The 20,315-nt window shown below is 39.2% G+C and overlaps 2 protein-coding genes across 2 annotated transcripts; one reads left to right on the top strand and one right to left on the bottom strand.

The window, feature by feature from the left end:
• Positions 1-166: 166 nt before the first annotated feature.
• LOC136439913 (uncharacterized) lies at positions 167-4,612 on the top strand. Its single transcript, XM_066435580.1, has 4 exons — positions 167-396; positions 1,798-1,927; positions 2,700-2,978; positions 3,557-4,612. The coding sequence occupies exons 2-4, from the start codon at positions 1,817-1,819 to the stop codon at positions 3,698-3,700; spliced, it is 534 nt and encodes a 177-aa protein (XP_066291677.1). The 5' UTR covers positions 167-396; positions 1,798-1,816; the 3' UTR covers positions 3,701-4,612.
• Positions 4,613-5,403: 791 nt separating this feature from the next.
• Positions 5,404-20,257, bottom strand: LOC136440243 (arrestin domain-containing protein A-like). Its single transcript, XM_066436151.1, has 12 exons — positions 19,951-20,257; positions 19,281-19,354; positions 17,025-17,135; positions 16,437-16,499; positions 16,081-16,169; positions 13,401-13,531; positions 12,523-12,619; positions 10,401-10,558; positions 9,386-9,458; positions 8,414-8,515; positions 7,692-7,779; positions 5,404-7,143 (listed from the first exon to the last, which is right to left on the bottom strand). The coding sequence occupies exons 1-12, from the start codon at positions 20,010-20,012 to the stop codon at positions 7,088-7,090; spliced, it is 1,104 nt and encodes a 367-aa protein (XP_066292248.1). The 5' UTR covers positions 20,013-20,257; the 3' UTR covers positions 5,404-7,087.
• Positions 20,258-20,315: the final 58 nt, after the last annotated feature.

Raw genomic sequence — 20,315 nt, 5'->3', positions numbered from 1 at the left:
TGTTGAGATAGAAGGCGCTATGAAGTCATCAACAAATTGACGATCTTGTCTAGTCCAGAACACTGGTTGTCGTTGCCGCTGATATCTGGGCCGGTCTTCTAGCGGCATCTAGGGATTCGATAAAACACTGCAGCTTGCCACACCTGTATACACCACATTGTCCCAGGGGAATGACAAAGCAAACAGAAGTTGCTGAACCGGTACGTGCTAAAGGTCGATTACCTGTCCAACCCACGTAACGGAAGTCGTGCCAACCGTTGACTCGTCACGGAAAATCCCTCGAAGAATTTCAAGACAACGTCCTTTAAGATGAACATGTGACGAATCTTTTACTTACAAGGACGTACCACACGACACAACTGATTGCAACCGAGTTTCTACATTATCTATCTTCAGGTGAGTTGAGATTCTATATGTGTTGATGTTCCTGACACAAAAACATCTGATTAGTTTTGAAATCCAATACCTCTTTCTGACTGCTTCCTATTCGATCTCGGTTTTGACTTTTGTTTCACAACAGGTGTACCTTTGCATGTATCATATGTCCATTTCTGATGAACCCTCATACAACGATCGCGTGCTGAAATATCTGTAATGTAATCTAATACAGTAGTCTAGTATAGCTAATAGCATTGTCTGTTGTCAATACCGTCGCCATTTTGTTCATTTCAATGTCGTATATGTTGTCTCCCTCAAAATCAAAACGTAAAAAAGTCGGGTTTGTTCTAGACACCTTATTTCATTAATTTGAGGCATATTTCTAGTACATGACGAAGTGTTCTGTGATACTACATGATAAAATCTACATGTGCAAAAATTGTATCGCCTTTTGTGACCTCCAAATCCATTAATAGCGTGACCGTGCTCAGTAATATCGCACAAGCTATCGAAACGTAATCTATTTTCCATGTTTGGACATGGCATTACTTAGGTATAACCCGTTAATGCATAGATCTGTATGCGTGCGAGCACTTATAATTACACTTGGCACACGAAGTACACGAGTACTTTGACAGGAAATGATGATAGAAATAATGCCTTCGTTTTTGGTTACATGTAGTCGTCAAATTATATGTGACGCACCTTTCACAAATATTCTGCAAAACTAAAGACAATTAATAGTACCAGTCTGGAAAGAGTATTGCAAAATGACGAATTATACTGTTTTTTTGTTACACCAAACACATTGCTCCCCATACCACACTACATCGGTAAAAAAATCGTGCGTGGGCACGAATGTGACTCACTGCATTATAAAAACCACCTGTGAATTCTCATAAACTAGTATCACTTTCTCATTTGTAGATGCTTGTAAATCATGACATGCTTTCAGACGTACTAAATAGGTCACATGTGTTTACTCTATTTCTTTTCTACTGCTTTCTTTGTTTGACTTCATTGACGTCGGTACCGCACTGCATATTGAAAACAATAGATTTTATGCAAGCTACGTACTAGGCAAATTGACTTGTACTATATCTGTTCATACATTTACACATGTACAAAGAAGCGAGAAGAAGTCGACTCTACTGGACTAACTTAGTTTAATAACACGTTTGTCTACTCTATATGTCTACAGCTTGTATTGTTGTATTTATGTCCTTGTATGGTCCATGTGTTAAGTTAGACGACCTGTACCTAGCCCCTCGGGGCAGGAATGCACAATAAAGGTCTTTCATTCATTCATTCATAACCCAATGTAGGCTATTCCCTCGTATCAAGGGGGACCTCCTTGCTCGTATTCAGGATACTTGCTGTAGAATTACCTAAAACTAAATGGTGCTGCTTTTGTTTCAGCCAGCTGCAGGGGAGCAAGATGGACAAGGAAACGTTGGTACACAATATCGAGTTACCCGTGCACGAAGGTGGGGAGACTGCGGTGGTAGCGGAGGCAGTAGTTTTGGAACAGAACGACGTAGCGGGACAGGTGCGTTATATTACGATGATATGATACAAACTTCCATATCGTGGTATGGGATGACCACGCCCCGTTTTGGTAGTGTTCGTACGAATAGTAATTTAGAACAACAAATCAAGTTGGAATTAAAAGTATCTGGATCATCACTACATTATTAAAGCTAGGGCATGAGACTTTAAATTAACTAGCATTTCTCACTACCCACGGCTATCCTCATAGTATCAACTAGCGCTAACTCCACGATACTTTTATAAAAATATCAGCGTACACCCACTAGAAATAGAAAAGGGTAGATATAAAAAGCTGCTTGCTCACAAGAGAATGTGTAAGTTTTGTACAATGAACGCAGTGGAAAATGAAATACATCTTATTTGCCAATGTCCTCTATATGACGCCGAAAGAAACGAATTATATAAAACAGCTTCCGTTAATTCCCCTAGCTTTCACCATTTGACTAACTTACAAAAATTAATCTTACTACTAAAATCAACCAACCCACTTACGATACAAAACGTGGGTCTCTTCATTTTCCACTGCCTTCATAGTCAACCTTAGTTGATATAACGTTAGAACTTTCATTGTAGACTAGATAACTATATCGATTCCCATGTATTTCCATGTACTTGTTTGTCTGCAATTAGCCTTCGGGCATGAACTGGCAATAAAGTTATTATATTATAAAGAGGGGGGTATTGTTGAACTAAGGGCCACAAGGCTATTACTTTACGGTACATGTATTTTTACATTTATTACATATACTCTCAATTGTTTCGTCCCCCAGACCAACCCAGTGTACGAGGATGGAGCGATCCAGAAGGAAATAGAAAACGATAACGTCAAACAAAACGCTGCAGGACAGGACTCCACGCCAGATGGCGTTATTCTGAGTGTTCAGAATCTCCAAGTTGAAGGTTCTACCTCCGTTCAAATTGACAAAAAAGACGACCAAAAAGGCGAAGAGGTCAAACAGGGCATCAAGAAGACTTTGTGGTACTTGTGTACCGGGTTTGGCTGCTGTATTCCTGTGTGGATAGCGAAGGGTGTCAAAGAATCTCGCATGGTAAGTTGTGATTTACCTTGGGGCGGCTTGGGCTATTTAGTAAACAGCATCTCGGCAAACAATAATAATAGGTTTATTGCAAATTCATGCCCGAAGGCTAAATGCAGATAACATACATAAATTAGAACAGGATACAAAATAGGTATAAAAGCTGCTTATCTAAATTATACAACGTAATTGTCTATAGCTAGTGAAGGGTTTGACTTCTCTTTTGTAAGCAGTGGAAGACGTAATGTCCCACCTTTTCTATAATTTGTGGGGTTTTGGTAGTTAAAAGAAGAAAAGTCTTTTCTTTGTCTATAAGCTTAGAGAAATTCGGATAGATTTTAGTGGTCTGAATAAACAACTCATTTCGTGAAATGAACAGTTTGAAATAAAGTGTATTTCGTCTTCCACGGCATTTGTACTGCAATACTTACACAAGTCTTTCGTATATAGGTAATTTTCTATACCGCTCTATTTCAAGAGGATGAGCACTGACTCTAACAATAAAGCATCGTTGGTTTTGAAGTGGATGCAGTGTTTGAAAGACTTGGCAAACAAAAGAAGGCAACTTACCATGGGCACTTTTCTTCCAGGCAAAGGTGGCCAAGAAAGAAGGGAACCTAACGACCTATCAGATGCTGAAGAACAAAGTGCAGTACAGGTGGATGATAGCTGTCATCCCATTGGTCATCTTCATACCAATCATCATCATCGTTCTGGTGACGCGTCTTACCTGAGGGCCATTCCATTTTTAAATTTTGCCGGGGTACAATTTACCCCCTCGTGTAACAATACTTTTTTGTTTAGATTCCTTCTGAACACCTTTTTGTTTTAGTTATAATTAGTTGTTTATTTTGTCTGTATGAATTGCATTGTGGAGCCGGTACAATCCACAAAACTGGATGCAACCTAGTTAATGTTTGCTGGTCGATATGACGTTTTCGTTCCCGTTTGCAGATATATTTTTCTTAGACTTCTTAAAGTATCCTCTAGCTACCTCCTTATATGTATATTTTGCCGAGACATGCCAAGAGAGCTCATCATTTACCATATCAATCTTTAAGCAATTGCATCCGCACTAAATGTATTTAATGGATATATATTTGTATGAAAGCACATATTATGCAACATAGTACATGTAACATTATCTGAAAATAGACATTTCAAAAGGTAGCTTTGGCAAACAGAGTGAGTGGCATTAGTAGGTGTTTTCATGTTTTCACAGCCAAAACCAATGAGTAATGTTATATGTTTTATATCTAATCTAATTGTTTATTCGTAACACTGCTGTTATTTTCTGACTTTGTATTACCTTGTATTGCCAAGGACAATAATGCTATAATTGTTATGGTATGTATGATAGGTTTTTGTGGCTTGGAAATTCTCATTGTTAAGATGCCAGGGCAGTACAGTGCAAATGAATAATATTGACACAAAGACGAGTAATGTGCTTATGAAGTATCATATTTCAAAAATGTACTGGTAAAGAAGGGGGCAGGCTTTAGCAGACAGGCAGGTACTGTGTGTAAAGTGTAATTCAAACCCACCATCTTTTGGTGATATGCAGTATCTTACAGAGCAACAAACATAGCATTCCTATGCAAGAGAAATATGTAACATCAACATTGATAAAGTTTATTAACCTTGAATGACAGATTATTGTAGTCACTTCTACTATGTCTTATTCACTGTGTTGTTTTTACTTGCTTTGCATAAAAAGTAAAGTGGCTTGAGGCGTAACACATCAGATTTGTATACAGTAAATACAAGCTGTGAAATACAGCACTGAAAGGTTGGACCCAGTCATGCTTATTGCGTACAACTCTTATTGATAAGTTTAGTGGGTGTCTCCTGCTAAAGGGGTGGCTCTTAAACATGGGACAAAAGTACCGATACAGTACCAGGTACAATCAATTAGGTACAGGTCCAAAATACCTGAACCCTGGTGGACCGATACTGGACCGGTACTAATCAGGTCAAGCTTGACTCAGGGGATGGCCACTTTTACAGATAAAATTACTATGAAATTACGGTGGCAGTGCACTAAAGCCACATCTATACTATACTCCAGCACATAAAGCACATTTTCAAGGATGGAGTCAAATTTTCATTTGTAAACATGCTTTTGTCCTTACTGAAAATCTACCATTTTCTGAACAAGTAGTTTAGGTACAGGTTCAGGTCCGGACCTGTACCTAAACCCGTGTACCTGTACCTGTAACGAAAATTTGTTTAGGTGTCATACTGCGTCTCATCCATAGGATTGCAATCCCTATTGGTAGCAAGCAAATTGGTGTACAGTATATTGATCTATTACGGAGAATGACGCATTCAACTATACCGGTCAGGACAGTAAATCAAATATGACAACCTTTTGAGTACGTATTGTCATCATATATAGACCAATAGTACACACAAAAACACACAAAAACATCAGATGCCCAGTTTTTACCAGTATATTTCTGCAACTCAGAAAATTTCAACTCTTCTTGTAGAAGTTACGTTCCATTTTTTACCTCTTGATATTGTGAGCATTTTGAATGCTTATTGTTCCAACAGTTCAGTACCACTTACTTAAATATGCTGCATAAGAAGTGTCTGTGATGTCTTACATTCTAAGACACCTTTCTTGACAAGTCACTCTCCAAATAATAAGAAATGTTACACAATACTTTTACTCCCAAAACAAAGAACTTGCTTCTGTCTTTGACAATCCATATGTCAACCTTGAAAATTCAGTTGCACTTATATAAACCGTGACCCTTTTTAGCTAACATAATTTTTCTTAACTATACTACACAAGATAATTATTTTACACAAAGACTTAAAATGTTGCAAGTGATTTTCCAGCTGTTAGTAAGTTCCTGTTACCAGACAGGGAGGTTAGAAATAAAAGATGATAACATAAAAGGTTATAATTTTTTAGAAGAAAAAGTGCAAAGTTGTCTGGTAGGTGGCACAATTTATGATACAGTCGCCCTATTTGAACATAAGAACACATCTGGAATACTAAGGGCTTCAACCCTGCAAAATACCTGCAAGTATACATAACAATTAACATCAAGAATAAATTGCTGGTTTTAGGTGGGTCGGTGCACTGTGTTTTAAGCTTGTTGAGGCGTAAATATACTGCAGTACAAATAATTCATAATCAAGAAATACTGCAAACTTTGTCTCCGGTGAAATTCACTGGCAGACTTTTTTTGCCTAAAATGTTTTCTGATGGCATGTCAGTTGTACTTTTACATGGATTCTTGTGGACTGCATCTACAAGAAATTGGTGAGAAATCTTAAAATACACACAGCTTAGAACATCCAACTGAACATCAAAACAACGAAAAACTGGCTAGAACTTATACTCCATCCATGGCAAGTATTCAAACGTAATAGTATGTAACATTACAGGGAAACAAACATATCATACTTAGTTTCTCCTAAAAAACATAAATGGTATAGTGCTGTTTTCTGGATTATTACTGATGACTGGTCAGTGCATATAGTGTGTGCTTTATGTGCACATCAATATACATCTTGTTATAAGCCATAAATCACTTAATAGCATCTTGCATTGGACTGGATTATATGGCTAGTAGCTCCTAAGCCTATGAACACTCCATATCATATGGTACATATAAGTCAGCTATGTACATCAAGCTGAAACTGTAATAAATTCCCACATACATGTACTTGCATACATTGGAACATGCAAGCTAAAGCAAATATCAAAGGAAATACATTTACAAATTTCAATGTACAAAATGCATTAGTCAGTAAAATTTATACATAACATAATGTCATTGGATCATACTATGCTGAGAGATAAAGTTTTGACAGTATAATAAATGTTCAAAAGATATTGTGAGATATGAACAAGAACATAACATCTTTCCACTCTTTTAAATGATACACGATTACATGACCACGTACACTTAATGTACATGTCTGTGACAAAAATATCATGTTCAAGACTATTTGCCTTACAGCACTCTTTTCCAAAAACGTAGATTAATTCTTACCTTAATTTTAACATATGCATATCAGTGCTGATAAAATGGTCAGCATTGCATGCCTACAAAAATAGCTCGGGAAATCTTTCGCTGTTACAGTACTGTAGTAGTGTTTCCCTACTTATTTTCCACCAGTACTTGAAATGTAGGGAGTCCTGCAAACTCTTCTTGTGCTGAAAATGGAGAGATGATAATCAATGACAAAAATGACATTATCAATATTTACAGAAAGAAATATAATATTTTTGCCTAAATGGTATGATTCCTGTTAAAAAGCTCAGGATTTCCAGGCCTCTTTCCTTGTCATTTTCTAAGACATACATGTAATTTCCTCATCAATTGATGATCTTTGAACAACCTTCTCCATTCACTTCCATCAAAGTCTACCTGCCCCCCTCCCACAGCAAGTGTTACTTTAAAAAAAAAGTTAAAGTCCTCCCCGCACCAGACGGTGCATAACGTGGTGCCCATCTCAGTTTCATCAGCCCTGGGCCACACAACTTCGTGCAAGTCACTTCAGCAGGTGGCTAGTCCACTGGTAGTGGTGTGTGTTTAACTACCATACACTTTCCCAAATGCTGAGTGCTAAGCAGAGAAAGCAGTGTGTACCATTTTTAGAGTCTTTGGTATGCCACGGCCGGGGATCGAAACTCACGACCTACCGTATGCAAGGCACACACTCTACCCACTCGGCTATTGCACTGGTGCAAGTTTTACTTACCCAGTACATTTGAAGACACTGCAAATTTTCCTTCCACTGTCATTCTCTCACACTGGGAGACCCAATGAGGGGGTTTCCAGTCATCCCACTGCAACAAGAGGAGATACAAAATCATTGTCAGACATTAACCACTTTAGGACCCAACGGAATTGGATAAAATCCAACATACTCCAGTTTTTCTCTTGAGCAAGGTGCCAGTATTTAGCCCTGACCGTAACTTACTAGGCTAGGGATTAAACTTTAGCACACTGAAGTAGCCATTTGGCACCCCAGTCTGTATTGTACTGTATTGTGACGTTGTGTCACTCGTGTGGCGCAATCGGTACGGTGTTTCACCAAGAACCGAGAGGTCCCGGGTTCGAAACCACCGATATACCCGGATGTTGTGCCCTTGGGAAAGGCACTTTACACGACTTTCCTCACTCCACCAAGTGTGAATGGGTACCTGACTTCGGTTTGGGAAGGTCATATTGAGGTCACCTGCTGGTGCCGAATGGCAGCTGCCCAGACCCTTGCGACAGTTCCACAAAGTGCAAGTGTGGAGCAAAAATGCATCTGTTGTGTATTATGTGATTGTAAACCCTGCAGCAATTCAGCACTGGCTGCCATTGCATGGGTAATTTCTGACCAATAAACCATTATTATTATTATTGTTTACAGAGAATAGGCAGCAGGGAGAAGGTTAAACACACTCTAAAGTGTTGAAGTTTGGAGGGATGTACCTCTGAGTTACCGGGCGGGTGGAGATATGGTATCTTCAGCAGGCCAGTTGGAAGGGACAGGGATGACTTCAGACCAACATCTACCAGTATTCTGTAGACACACTGTTCACAAACAGAGCAATATTTTTTAGTACTGGTATGTACATAGAATAATACAGGTAGTACTACATTATCCACACTCATTTGTTTACAACAGGATAAAAACTGGTGCTTATATGTGTCTTGAGGAAGTCATTTAAGTTGCATTTAACATCTACTAACATTATTCCACCCGGGTACACAATTCTGCCACCCTGAAAAGATACATCCAAACAGATCTCAAACCAAACGTCCCCCAGTATAATGCACTCCTATATATCTAAACTGTGCATACCTGGGGGTGCTGCACTAGAGATCTCTCAAACCCACTGTTTTTCAAAGTGGCGGATTTATGTAACCCCGGGCGGATTAATGTTAATCAAGGTTACTGATGAGTACATGTATTAACCCCTACACAACATCTCCCCCATTTGTACCTACAATGTACTTTGGTATATATAGAATACAACACGGGGTATTCCGTATCACCCGAGGTACCAGCCCGACCGCGGGTAGGATCGCCCGACGGCCATAGGCTGGGACCGAGGGTGATGTGGAATACACCGTGTTGTATTTTATTTATGTCATACCTTGGTCACACCCACTCGAGAAAACACACATTTCAATGCGGAATGCGCCAAAAGTTGAGGGAGTTTTGTGTCCTCGAACAAAAAACTGTAACAACATTGATTCCAACCTTCGAATCCGGTATTCGAATTTTCGACAGCGGCGCAACCGGCGCGCTCGAAATGCATTATAAATATTCCATGGAAGCCCGTGTGATACAACTTGGAACCCCGTGTGATATGGAAAATTATCACACGGTCCGGAACACCCATATCAAACGTTTTGCGGCCCAGGTATGACATAAGTAGATGTATGTGACTCTCTCACCTTGATATGCTTGCCAAGGTTGACTACAGGTGGAAGGTTCTTCAGTTCCACAGGAAGGGCCAACTCTACTTTTCTAAGGAACAAAAGAAATAAGTGCATCAACTTTGCATGTTAGCAAACACTTCTTTTGCAGTGAATTATTTTGGTTAGAATGAAATCTAAAAACAATTTCACCTCATTAACATTTCAATTGGTTCTCCAGTTTTTCCCTTTAGTCGCTGACGAAAGACAGTGGATGGTGTCTGAAACGTCTGGCTGTTTCAAAATTTTATCCAGTTGCTTGTAATGAGTTAGCCTGAATTCAATCAAGCCTCCTGTGACCGCTCGCCGCCCTGTAACCGCCTCGCAACCCAAGAGCTTGATGGCTAGGGCCGCTAACTCAAGGGAATCCTCCTTTCTAAATATGGATAATTTATGCAGCTGTCATCAGCCCTCAGAGCTGCCTGCCCAGGCCAGACTCTAGTTGCTAAGGATCTATTGCTGTTGCTATCCAGTGATTGACAGCTGCAGATGTCTGATCTGCATGTGGTAGGAAGAGAGTTTCACAGGCCGTTTCTCTGTACTTTGAACATTTTTCGGCAGTCAAGTCTTTTCTTGTTGGATTTTCAAACTTGGTTTTTGATTTGGGAGAAACTGACATTGTCTGCCTCTAAAGGAACAGATAAACTAAGGAGGTTTAAAATCCCTTTTAACCTGCTTGGATACATCTCATTTCTCACCCTCCCAACATCTGGATCTCATTTCCCATCCCTTCCTCCCCATCTGCCTGTGGTGCCAGGTGTGACAGCTAACAGACAGGCTAACTAGGTGGTTTCTATGGCAATGGGAGCCTAGCTGAAATCCTGCCCTATGATTGGTGTTACCATTTTTGATAACAGTTCTCCCGGCTTAGAGCAACCAGAGCACAAACTCCGTGGGGAGGGGAGAGAAACCCCCGCACAGCTGGAGTTTGCGTTATACAGACACTAGTAATGAGTAAGACTTAGTGTTTTTTTGCGTAAATCAAGTGACTCACTTGTTACTTGTTCCTTCGCGTGTCTCGCTCCACACCTTCTCGACCAGTGGCCCAGGCTGGCCGGCCGAGGCGGACATACGATTGCTCATCTTCGAAGCTTCTGCTGCTGCAGCTGTACAAACCCATTGACCCTTCATCAGATGCACTACTCTCTTCATCTGCAAGGGGGCGATACAAAACAATCTTTTTTCAAATAACAGTCGCTGTACAAACCCTCTGACCCTTCATCAGGTGCACTACTCTCTTCATCTGCAAGGTGGAGATACAAAACAATCTTTTTTCAAAGGATAACAAAGTTGTTTGTAGCATTTATTATCCAGTTACAATGTATTTATTCACCAATCTGATGAAACTATTCACAGAGCTTGTAGGTACTAGAAATTTGGAGTTTGTAACATTTTCTAGTATCTCTAAATTTGGACAAGTTACTATGTTATGAATGTAAGCAATCTAGTCTTAAAGGTGCCCTAAGCAATTTCAGGGGGTAAAACTGGAAATATTCTGGATACAGCAATCTATATGAAATTGACATTTACTTCCCCATACCAGCACATTTGCATCCTTATTTCATATTTTGGGCGTTTAAAAAGTGCGCAGAAACAAGTCACAGAAGGAGTTTCTTATTTATTGGTACGACCCAAAAATCAGCCCAGAATCCAGCCGTAACCGTTTTCTGTTGACAATTTTCCGTAACTTCTGGCCGAGTGACGTCACAATGCCCGTGGACATTGAGCCATGACCACGTGATTGTTTCTCCGGAAGCGTTCGGGACTTATCGGTCAGAATCGCTCATGTTCGAAAGATTTGAAATACATGTAATGGCTGGCCTCCAAGTGCTCAGATTTTCAATGAGTTCCCACCACACAACAACATCGCATCTTTACTCCATGATGGCCAATATGCAAAGGGATAGTGTTATTCCAACTTACTATGGATAGAAATGACTAAAATATGGCATGTTGACAGACCAGTGATTTTTTTTGAAAACAAACATAGGTGTTGGAATTTAAAAAAAGTACTGTAACAGTATCAAAGGAAAGTATTTTTTTGAATGTCAAATTTTTACGTTCATTGAATATATAATATACATGTATAAATGTATCAGCGAGCTAATAAATCATGCATGAATACTACACGTAATGCCTTTCCCACAGCAATGGTAGTGTGTAAGATATAATCCACATGGGAATCAACCAGAATTTCTGGAACTTAATTTCAACTGATAAATGCTAGACTGCCGACCTTACTGACCTGCTTGAATACCATAATAGCACTCTAAAGAGCCTGAAGAATATATCTGTCACCTGTTGTGGATTCATCATATAAATATCAGTCACCAGACAGCCCTAGAGAGCACAAACATCTGCCAACAGAGCATAGCGTCGGCCCATACATGTATGTCTATCCTTTCCATATGTCTATACTAGGGGTGTGTACCGGTACAAAACCAGTATTTCTTAATGGACCGGTCCAAAAAACGGTCCGTAAAAAATCAGTGGACCGGCCTATGGACCGATTAGAAAATTCATAGTACCAGGCTACCAGCAGGCAGCCACATAACTGGTCTAAGAAAATACAAAACAGCAGATTTGACGAGTCGTTTTCGAAGACGTTAGCTGTGAATCATATCTAGAAACACTTAAAGGATGAGTAAACAGACGGCGAGGAGAGTAAAGTTATAATTTTGAGACAAAGTGCAAACCTAAAAAATTATATCGTTCCAGACATTACGTTTGGAGACTTTTACGTGTGTCTCGCTCTCCGAAATATGATGTACTGTGACACTACTATAATCAGGTACAGGTACAGGTCCGGACCTGGATCGGACCTGAATTTTATGTACCGGTACGTATACCCACCCCTAGTCTATACCTATCTGTCATCTTTGTGTTAGGATTTACGTGCTTGTAATCTGCAATATGACAAGAAGCTGCTAGGGGGCTTGCACCAGATCACAGTGGCAAAGGATACTGAATTTTCTAAAGCCCCTGTCACACAGTTGACAAGCTTGGCCATATTAATTATTAATTGTTGATCAACAAACCGATATAACCTCTTGGTAGAAATATTTATCAAAAACACATGAATTTATACTACTTCTTCAAGTGTAGAATGTACTCACATTGACTCTGATATTCCTGATTTTCACTGATGTGCTATTACTGATGTCCACACTGACAGTGCCAGTGTCACCCACTGTGTACTCAGTCTTGTCCAAACTGTGGGGGGAAGAGATATTTATAACATCATGGATAAGATGGATTCCATGGTTTGGTTAATCTATTTTGACAAGGCTAAAAGTGTCCCTGTGGTGTAGTGGTCTTCGCTTCTGTTACTTACCACATCTGGTTCTGATTACATGTACTTGGAACCAGAAGGCCCGAGTTCAACTCCAGGGTAGGACACCTCTGGACAAGAGGCGCATTGAGTCAAAGACTTATTAAATACATACTTATGAAACAGTATGGAAGTTATACACACTCAGCGCGCTGCCAGTGGACTAGCCCCCTGCTGCAGTGATTGCACCACAGTGTGGCCCAGGGCTATGAAACAGGGATGGGCACCGCCCTATACACCTTATGGTGTGGGAGGATTTTAACTAACTGAAATGCAAAAATAACTAATCTAATAAAACAATGCCTATCAAATTAGGTTGGACCGTTGGAGACATTTTTTTTACAAAAAGTCTTTCTTGAACACCTAGGCCTCGTCCCTGTTTGTTAAAAAAAAAACTACATACTTGCATGTCTGGTCAACTTTTCATTTCATTTTTCATGATTGAAAGTTTCCCAAACTTTTTAAATGTCTATATTCTTTAATTTATCCTACATTGGTAGATATCATCACATATAAATTTTTTTCAGGCCCCATACAATTAGTTAGACATGTGTGCATCTTCTTCTCTGTCAAAATCTTGATAACGGCCGACATACACATGTAAGAGATGTAATTAAAATGTCTGGGAGCATACCAGAGGTTCCAGTGCACATGTTATCTTACCTTGCTACGACTGAGATATCTCCCTGACGATAGCACCCACATTTCAGCACCTCGCTCTGGTCCTCATACCTCACTGCATCCTTCAGCAGGGAGGGTTCAACAACCTCGCGGATAATCAGGGGTTGGGAAACCTGTTAGGGAAAACATTCGTGAGTCAAACCGAAGTTACTTATATGTAATAAGTGCTTAAAAAATTGCATGTCTGTCAACATTTCAATTAGAATAACCCTCAGGCTTTTAAAAATCATTACGGCCACTTAGGCCACACCAAATTAATTTCTTGGTTAACAGATCTTTATTTTCCCCAAACAAAAAAATTTTAGAAAAAAAGAATAAGAAAAACGGCCCAGCCTTCTGTTTTCATGATTTTTTTTTCTAATTTTTTTTTTCTTAGAAAATAGAAATCCGTTACAAAGGAATTAAATTGGTGTGGCCTAAGTGGTCGTCATGATTTTTAAAAGCCTTAGGGTTATTCTAATTGAAATATTGACAGACCTGCATTTTTTAAATTAGATTCCTCCCACTTCATAAAACCCTTGTTGAATGTTTTACCCTGAGTTTTTCTCTGAGCTGGCAGAAGCACTTTCTCCCAATCTGTCAAGACAATTTTATCTACCAATTTTAGAAGACACAATTCTAGAAGACAGATCTAAAAATGATGATAACTACGTTTCTTAATAACTTCCCTCTGCTTGGCATTAACTGGCAGACAGTCAAAAAAACTGTTTTGCTGTAAGTTTAGGTCCCTGACCCCCTGAGTTTACCGCTGACTGTCGGTATGACATCACCCATCCTTGGCCCTGGGGGGTGCACCGACATGACCTGAGATTTCCTGGTTGCTCAGTCAGCACAAACTGGTTGGAGGGACTAACAGATGTTCTGCCAAGGCGAGAGTTACCCTACATTCATTTTGTTTGTCAGACTTGAGTGCAGTGTGTTGCCAGGGCTCGACATTCTTTTGTGGAAATAGGTGCACCCAACCAAAAAAATTAGGTGCACAGAAAAAAATTTGGGTGCACCACATAAATAACGTTGAATGTCAGCAAAACAGACGTTTGATGCTACTGCCTCTCTTAATTAAGAACTTCAATGTGTAATATTCTATCCAGATTTCAACCAAGCAGTACATCAAATAAAGTACAACAACAGGTTATATTGCTTTTTCTGATACTTCCATTTCAAAAATATTCTGTATGCTAGTGTACAAGAGAACCGTTACCCTATAGAGTACAAAAATATCTATGTGCACCAGTGCACCCACAGTCAAAAATTAGGTGCACAGCTCCAATTTTGGGTGCACACAGGTGCACATGCACCCACTATTTCGAGCCCTGGTTGCTGAAAAACTCCTAACATACACTCGTACTGCAATCTGTACAATCTTTGTCTTGATCTCAAATTGTAACATTATCAGTACTGCAGTCTACAAGGTTCTATCAATCTATGGATCATTTCTTACAGAAACATCTTAAAGGAAACCCAAGCAATAGTAGGGTCCGAAAAATCGGATTTTGAAAGTCAATTTTTTAAGTCATTTCTATACATGGTTAGTTCAAACAACACTATCACAATGTATAGCAATGTCCATGATGCAAAAATACAACGTTGTTGTGATGTGAGAACTCACTGAAAATCGTGGCCGGAGTTTTTGTAGGCACGCGAAACTATGGAGATCATTTTGCGCGGCTTTAAAATCCTAAAAGTATGAAGTTATTACGCAAATGTGCTAAACAATGTTAGTAAATGTCACTACCATAAAGATTTTGCCTTTTTTATATTTCCATTTTTGTCCCTAATATTGCTTTGGTTGCCTTTAATCACATCTTTTGAAATGAGGTTGATAAATTAGAACCAAGTCCATGCCAGTGTAATTAGTAAGTAAACTACAATTCATAACCTTCTTCTAGCAGCCTTATCTGGACTGAAGAAGATTTCTTTAGAATGCTAAGAGATCAACAGTAAGAACCACTTCTAAACTGTCTCTGCTTTAGTGCACTGTTGCCAGAATTCCAAGTAGATAATGAAGACATGCTAAGGCCTTGACATTGAGCTCATGGCCACTGTCCAACAATCTTGTCAGAAAATGACAATGGAGGGGTGGAAACCTGAACAAAACAAGCTCCACCTGCTTATAATCTTTTACGTCAGGGATATTCAAACACACGTTGAGCAGTTTGGAGGGGAATCTTAAAAAAAATTATTTCCCTATTGCAAAATCTTTTTACACAGTGCCCTGTCAAATCCAAAAGACACAAACCAACATCTCCATTAACAATTTTAAGTCTTATCACTGTATCCCACAAAATGAATTAACAAATGTTAACTCTCACAACACCAATAGCTTCCTAGCTTTAAAAAAATCTTAACTGAAACGGCAGAAGAGTTCTGAAGTTAAAGTACAATTTCACTTCTAGTTCTACTAAACTGTATCCAATTGCATAACAATGTGGCTTTCTTTCATCAATAAGATAACGTATTTAGTAACTTTCTGGCAACCATAACACTTCCTCTACAGCTCTCTAAACATTGCGCACTGAGTGATACCATCTTTAATTGAGAACAGGAGCGTGGTGCAAAGCCAAGGGCATGGGAACTGGCACACACTTCTACACCCCTGGCACCTGACCAAGACTTGTGTTTTTCTGGACAAATCCTCTAGAGTGCTTGTCTATGTACTTGCCTTTAGGTTGGTTTCTTTCCCGATCACACAAGCCTTGACTTCGTACTTGATCGTGGCCTCATACAGTGGGCCCTTACAGTGGAAAGTGGCTATGCATAAGAACAGACACAGTTTGTAGAAAATAAAAACAAAACAAAACATAGAATAGTACATCATCATAGAATAATACACAAATGACCAAATATGCATAAAAACTATACACAGCAGCAAAGAATTGTAATAACTAATGTACTTCAAATAATTTCAGTAAGTAAGATCACAAACAGAAAATATTAACGAAACGATAAACAGCAAACTTTGACTTCAATTTATGATATTTTCCCCTCAAATTTTATATGGTATAATTTTGTTCCTACCTGGTAAGTCAGCAGGTAGTTCATACTGGAAGGGGAAGACATAGCACCCCAACGGGATAGGATCTGGAAGACATAGGCAATCCAGAAATTTAAACCAAAAGTATTCAGAGCAAAGAAAAAGAGTAGGGGCATGCCCCGGTGTGAGTGGATCAAAACATTCTGGCCTAAATGGGGTAGGGAATTTAATTTCCCGAGCAGCCTTCGTAACCCCTGCTTCTCCTAATGGGTAAGTGAAGTCAATACTTAAAGCTTGTCTCGAGCATTGATGTTTCTGACCTAGGGTGAAGAGATGCTGCTTCAGTAAGAATTAGTTCAGTGCTTTGATGAGTGGCCCCCTACGGCCTTGCACTGAGCGAGTTCGTTAAAAACAAAAAGAAAACAAAAAGATCCAATTGATATGCATGTACATGTGTTTTATATGCATTTAACTTGATTATGATTAAGGAACAATTTAGGACAGTATGTCAGTGTTTTTCTTTTAGCTGGAAGGTACGTACACGCACAAGAGGTAGATAAAAAGATAATGAAGGGTGAAAGATATAGTGACTTAGTTGTATGAAACATTTTTACAATGTAACCAAATCTCACCTGTGCTTGTATAGATGGGCACTTCCACATCAAAGTGTTCTTTACGACCCCTCATCACAGAGAACTCCCCCGTACCAGAGTAGCGCTGTGACCCCCTCTCTTCATAGTAAACTGAACATGTGTAAATTAAATCAGTCATGCTAAGGATAATACAGTGGCAAAATATATTTCATCAATTTCAAGTCGTCAAGGTCAGATTCTTTGGACTGACAGGGTGGATTTTTTGCAAATATTCGTCCCAGGATGGAGGAAAGGTTCCTGGAAACAGCCCTTCCCCATGAACTGGACTCTCAAGTCTGATTAATGACTCTAATTCTTCCACCTCTGACCTATACTTCCTACCACTCCAGCAAGCCTGAGCTTTGCCGATATCTTTTCATTCACTTCCTGTCACTCTAGTCTACTGACAGTGTCACACTGACAGTGCAGATACAAATGTAACTACTGTAAATCACTTTAATATAGCGGCAGGAAATATAGCGGTTGAGGGAAAATGGAGTAGGTCACGGCACTTAATCTTAACGGTGGGAACAAATATTAGTGATCAAACATTTGCGATGATGAAATTTTAGCTGTTGACTAGTGACTGTTAAATCAGCTAGAATTAAGTTACAGTTAACAAATCAAGAATTACAGAAAATGAAAACGGCAACCCAAACAAACACACACCGAAAGCATAGACTCCTTCACACACAGGGTCAAGTATATCAACCACTAATGTTCTTCTTTCACAAACATTGTTAACCAGAGGTAATGAAACAAACATCTGTTTAACTATTGCTTCTTGGAAGCTTCAGGCCAAAGATGAGTCACACCCCTTTATTCCTTGTCTGAAGAGGGTCCATTATCCTTTCTTAGTTTCTACCCCAGGAGGTCTGCCCGGGAGACAGAGACCATGACTCATCACTGTCCCATCAGTACCACCATGGGACAGGTCAATCTGTTATCCTCATCTTCCACTCAAGACAAGATGAGCACAGGGAGATGGGAGTGAAGAAAGAGTATCTTTCTTGATCTCTGTTTAACACATACATCATACTAGTCACATAGGATCTTCAGCAAGGCTGTGTCAACACTACCAAAAATAGTTTTTCTTGTTTTTCTAGTTTTCTTGTTTTTTCTTAACTCGTGGACAAATTATCTTATATATAGAATTTCAAGAATGAATAAGAAAGAAAAATTGATGAATTTGTCTGATCGTTTCGATGGAAAATCTCATAACAAGGAACACTTTCCTAATTCTATTAAGTTTAGAAACTATTTCTCAGCAAGTTTTTAACCATAAAGAATTTCTAGAAATACAAGTCTAAATTTCTTGTTTTTATTAACTTCAAGATTATTTTTCTTGTTATGTTAAGAAATTAGAAGATTTTTTTTCTCCCCTTTCTTGAATTATCTAGCTTCAAGACAAATTTTCTAAGAAAAAATTACTTAAGAAAGAAATTCTTAACTCGTGGACAAAATGGTTTTCTTATTAAACACAGAAAGTTTTCTTCTTTTAAGAATTTTTTTCTGTGTATAAGAAGTAACAAGAAAAGTAAGAAAATGCATTTTTGGTAGTGAATGACAGATCCAACATTTAGAAATGATTCTACGGCAAACTTTTCCATCCCGTTAGACCACGGTTTTACCACACATCCGCAACCGTCTCCCAAATGCTCTTGGTTTGTTGCCGTAAAGCTATCATAGGACGGATGTGACTGAGACCTCATGCACCTTACACATGTGACCTCTGCTTCAACTTGTGTATTGTATTACTAGAATCCAACTGGTGTTTTGGGAATTAGGAACCAAATCACACTACCACACTTACAGCTATAAAGAACTGTAATGAGGGCAATGTGCTTAATGTTATGGGATAGAAACAGGGAAAGTCACACTAGTTTGTGTCACTCTGAAGGATGGCCGATTTGATTTCTGTATCTGTATTGATTTTTTAGGACGTTTATTTTGACCCTGGTTCTGGGACATCAACTCTGGATTTAAGATTAGGCAACTGTATTGAGGGAGCATTAAGCTTGAAGTGACGTCTTAAGTCGAACACTGACTCAATAAATGTCTTAAGTCGTCCATTGACTCAATAAACATGCACTTACATCATATAGATTTCAGTAGCTTTCAAAGTGTCTTCACAAGACTGTAGGATCCCACGCCCATAAATATGATACCTATATATAGTTGGGTATTTCAGCATTCTTCCTGTACATATGATACACGCGCCATGTCTACATGTAGGTACTTGTCTGCCGTACTTACAGTCTTCATACCCGTGGAACTTCAGCTTGACCCCGGTTCCTGACGTAACACGGTCAATCTGGAGATACACCGCTCTGGAACAAACATGATATAATATGATAACTGGAATGCTACAAGACAGCATAACGTTTAATGAAAACGTTAATGTAAGAAAAGCCATTACGAATGTTGGACAACCATCGGGCATCATTAATTTCATACTTTTCAGTGTTCGTGGTAGTTTTATGTTCGCGTTTGCGACAATAGTAGACCCGGCAAAGAGCTTAACACGAGAACCGCAGACATAAAACCACTGCGAAAATTTCTGCATTTACAGTTACTGTTAACATAGTTTTCTTTTATACCTGTAACAGTTAGTAGGTGTGACACTTGAAAAATCACTGTTTGTTGACCAACTAATGTAAAAATTAAAGATACATTGATCAATGGTTTTACTCGGATGATTTGCTTACAACCTCTACTGTGAATGTGACTATGGCTTAGATTCAAGTTAGAAAATTATTGTCAAAACATTACATGTGTCCAAAACAATTCAGTCTAATAAATGTCGGCCTTGGGGAGTTACACGTTCAAAGTTCAGGGAAACTCATACCATATAATAATTTGTTTGTGTACATAACCTTGACCTAGCTAAATGATTACATTCCAGGCAGTGTCACGCTAGACTCACCCATAGACGGTCTCCCCGCCCACATACAGCCCCTTGTTGGTCCTCAGCGCGAGTTCGTTCATTTCCAAAATATTATCTGGGTGTAACTTTCACATCGAAAGATCCCACGGTCAAGTACATGCCCTAAATATGGACAATTCTCCGCTAGGATTACAAAATGTGGCCATACGAGTCGTTTTTGTTCGTCCTGAATGGTTATGTCTGGAGAGGAACTATTTTAGAGTCAGTAGCTCGCATATGGGCGGGATAAAATCGGTGACTTCCCCCTAGGGTAGAACTCGGAAGTGATCACAACTTTCACTTTGGGCATGAGCGCAGCCTAACAACAAATCTCAACAATTAAAGTTTTCTCTCTTGTAGAGATA

The sequence above is a fragment of the Branchiostoma lanceolatum genome, chromosome 8 (genome assembly GCF_035083965.1).
Source record: "Branchiostoma lanceolatum isolate klBraLanc5 chromosome 8, klBraLanc5.hap2, whole genome shotgun sequence".
NCBI classification, from domain to species: Eukaryota; Metazoa; Chordata; class Leptocardii; order Amphioxiformes; family Branchiostomatidae; genus Branchiostoma; species Branchiostoma lanceolatum.
Note: the sequence above shows the minus strand (reverse complement) of the source record. Positions and strands in the feature narration are given on the sequence as shown.

Bases quoted from the DNA above. Each gene is read 5' to 3' on its own strand.
- LOC136439913 (XM_066435580.1), top strand. From the start codon at position 1,817: ATGGACAAGGAAACGTTGGTACACAATATCGAGTTACCCGTGCACGAA. The intron at 1,928-2,699 runs GTGCGTTATATT...TTCGTCCCCCAG, and splicing joins AGAACGACGTAGCGGGACAG to ACCAACCCAGTGTACGAGGA. The intron at 2,979-3,556 runs GTAAGTTGTGAT...CTTTTCTTCCAG, and splicing joins GTGTCAAAGAATCTCGCATG to GCAAAGGTGGCCAAGAAAGA.
- LOC136440243 (XM_066436151.1), bottom strand. From the start codon at position 20,012: ATGAACGAACTCGCGCTGAGGACCAACAAGGGGCTGTATGTGGGCGGG. The intron at 19,355-19,950 runs GTGAGTCTAGCG...TGTTTGTTCCAG, and splicing joins GGCGGGGAGACCGTCTATGG to AGCGGTGTATCTCCAGATTG. The intron at 16,500-17,024 runs GTGAGATTTGGT...TATGTCTTCCAG, and splicing joins GCCCATCTATACAAGCACAG to ATCCTATCCCGTTGGGGTGC.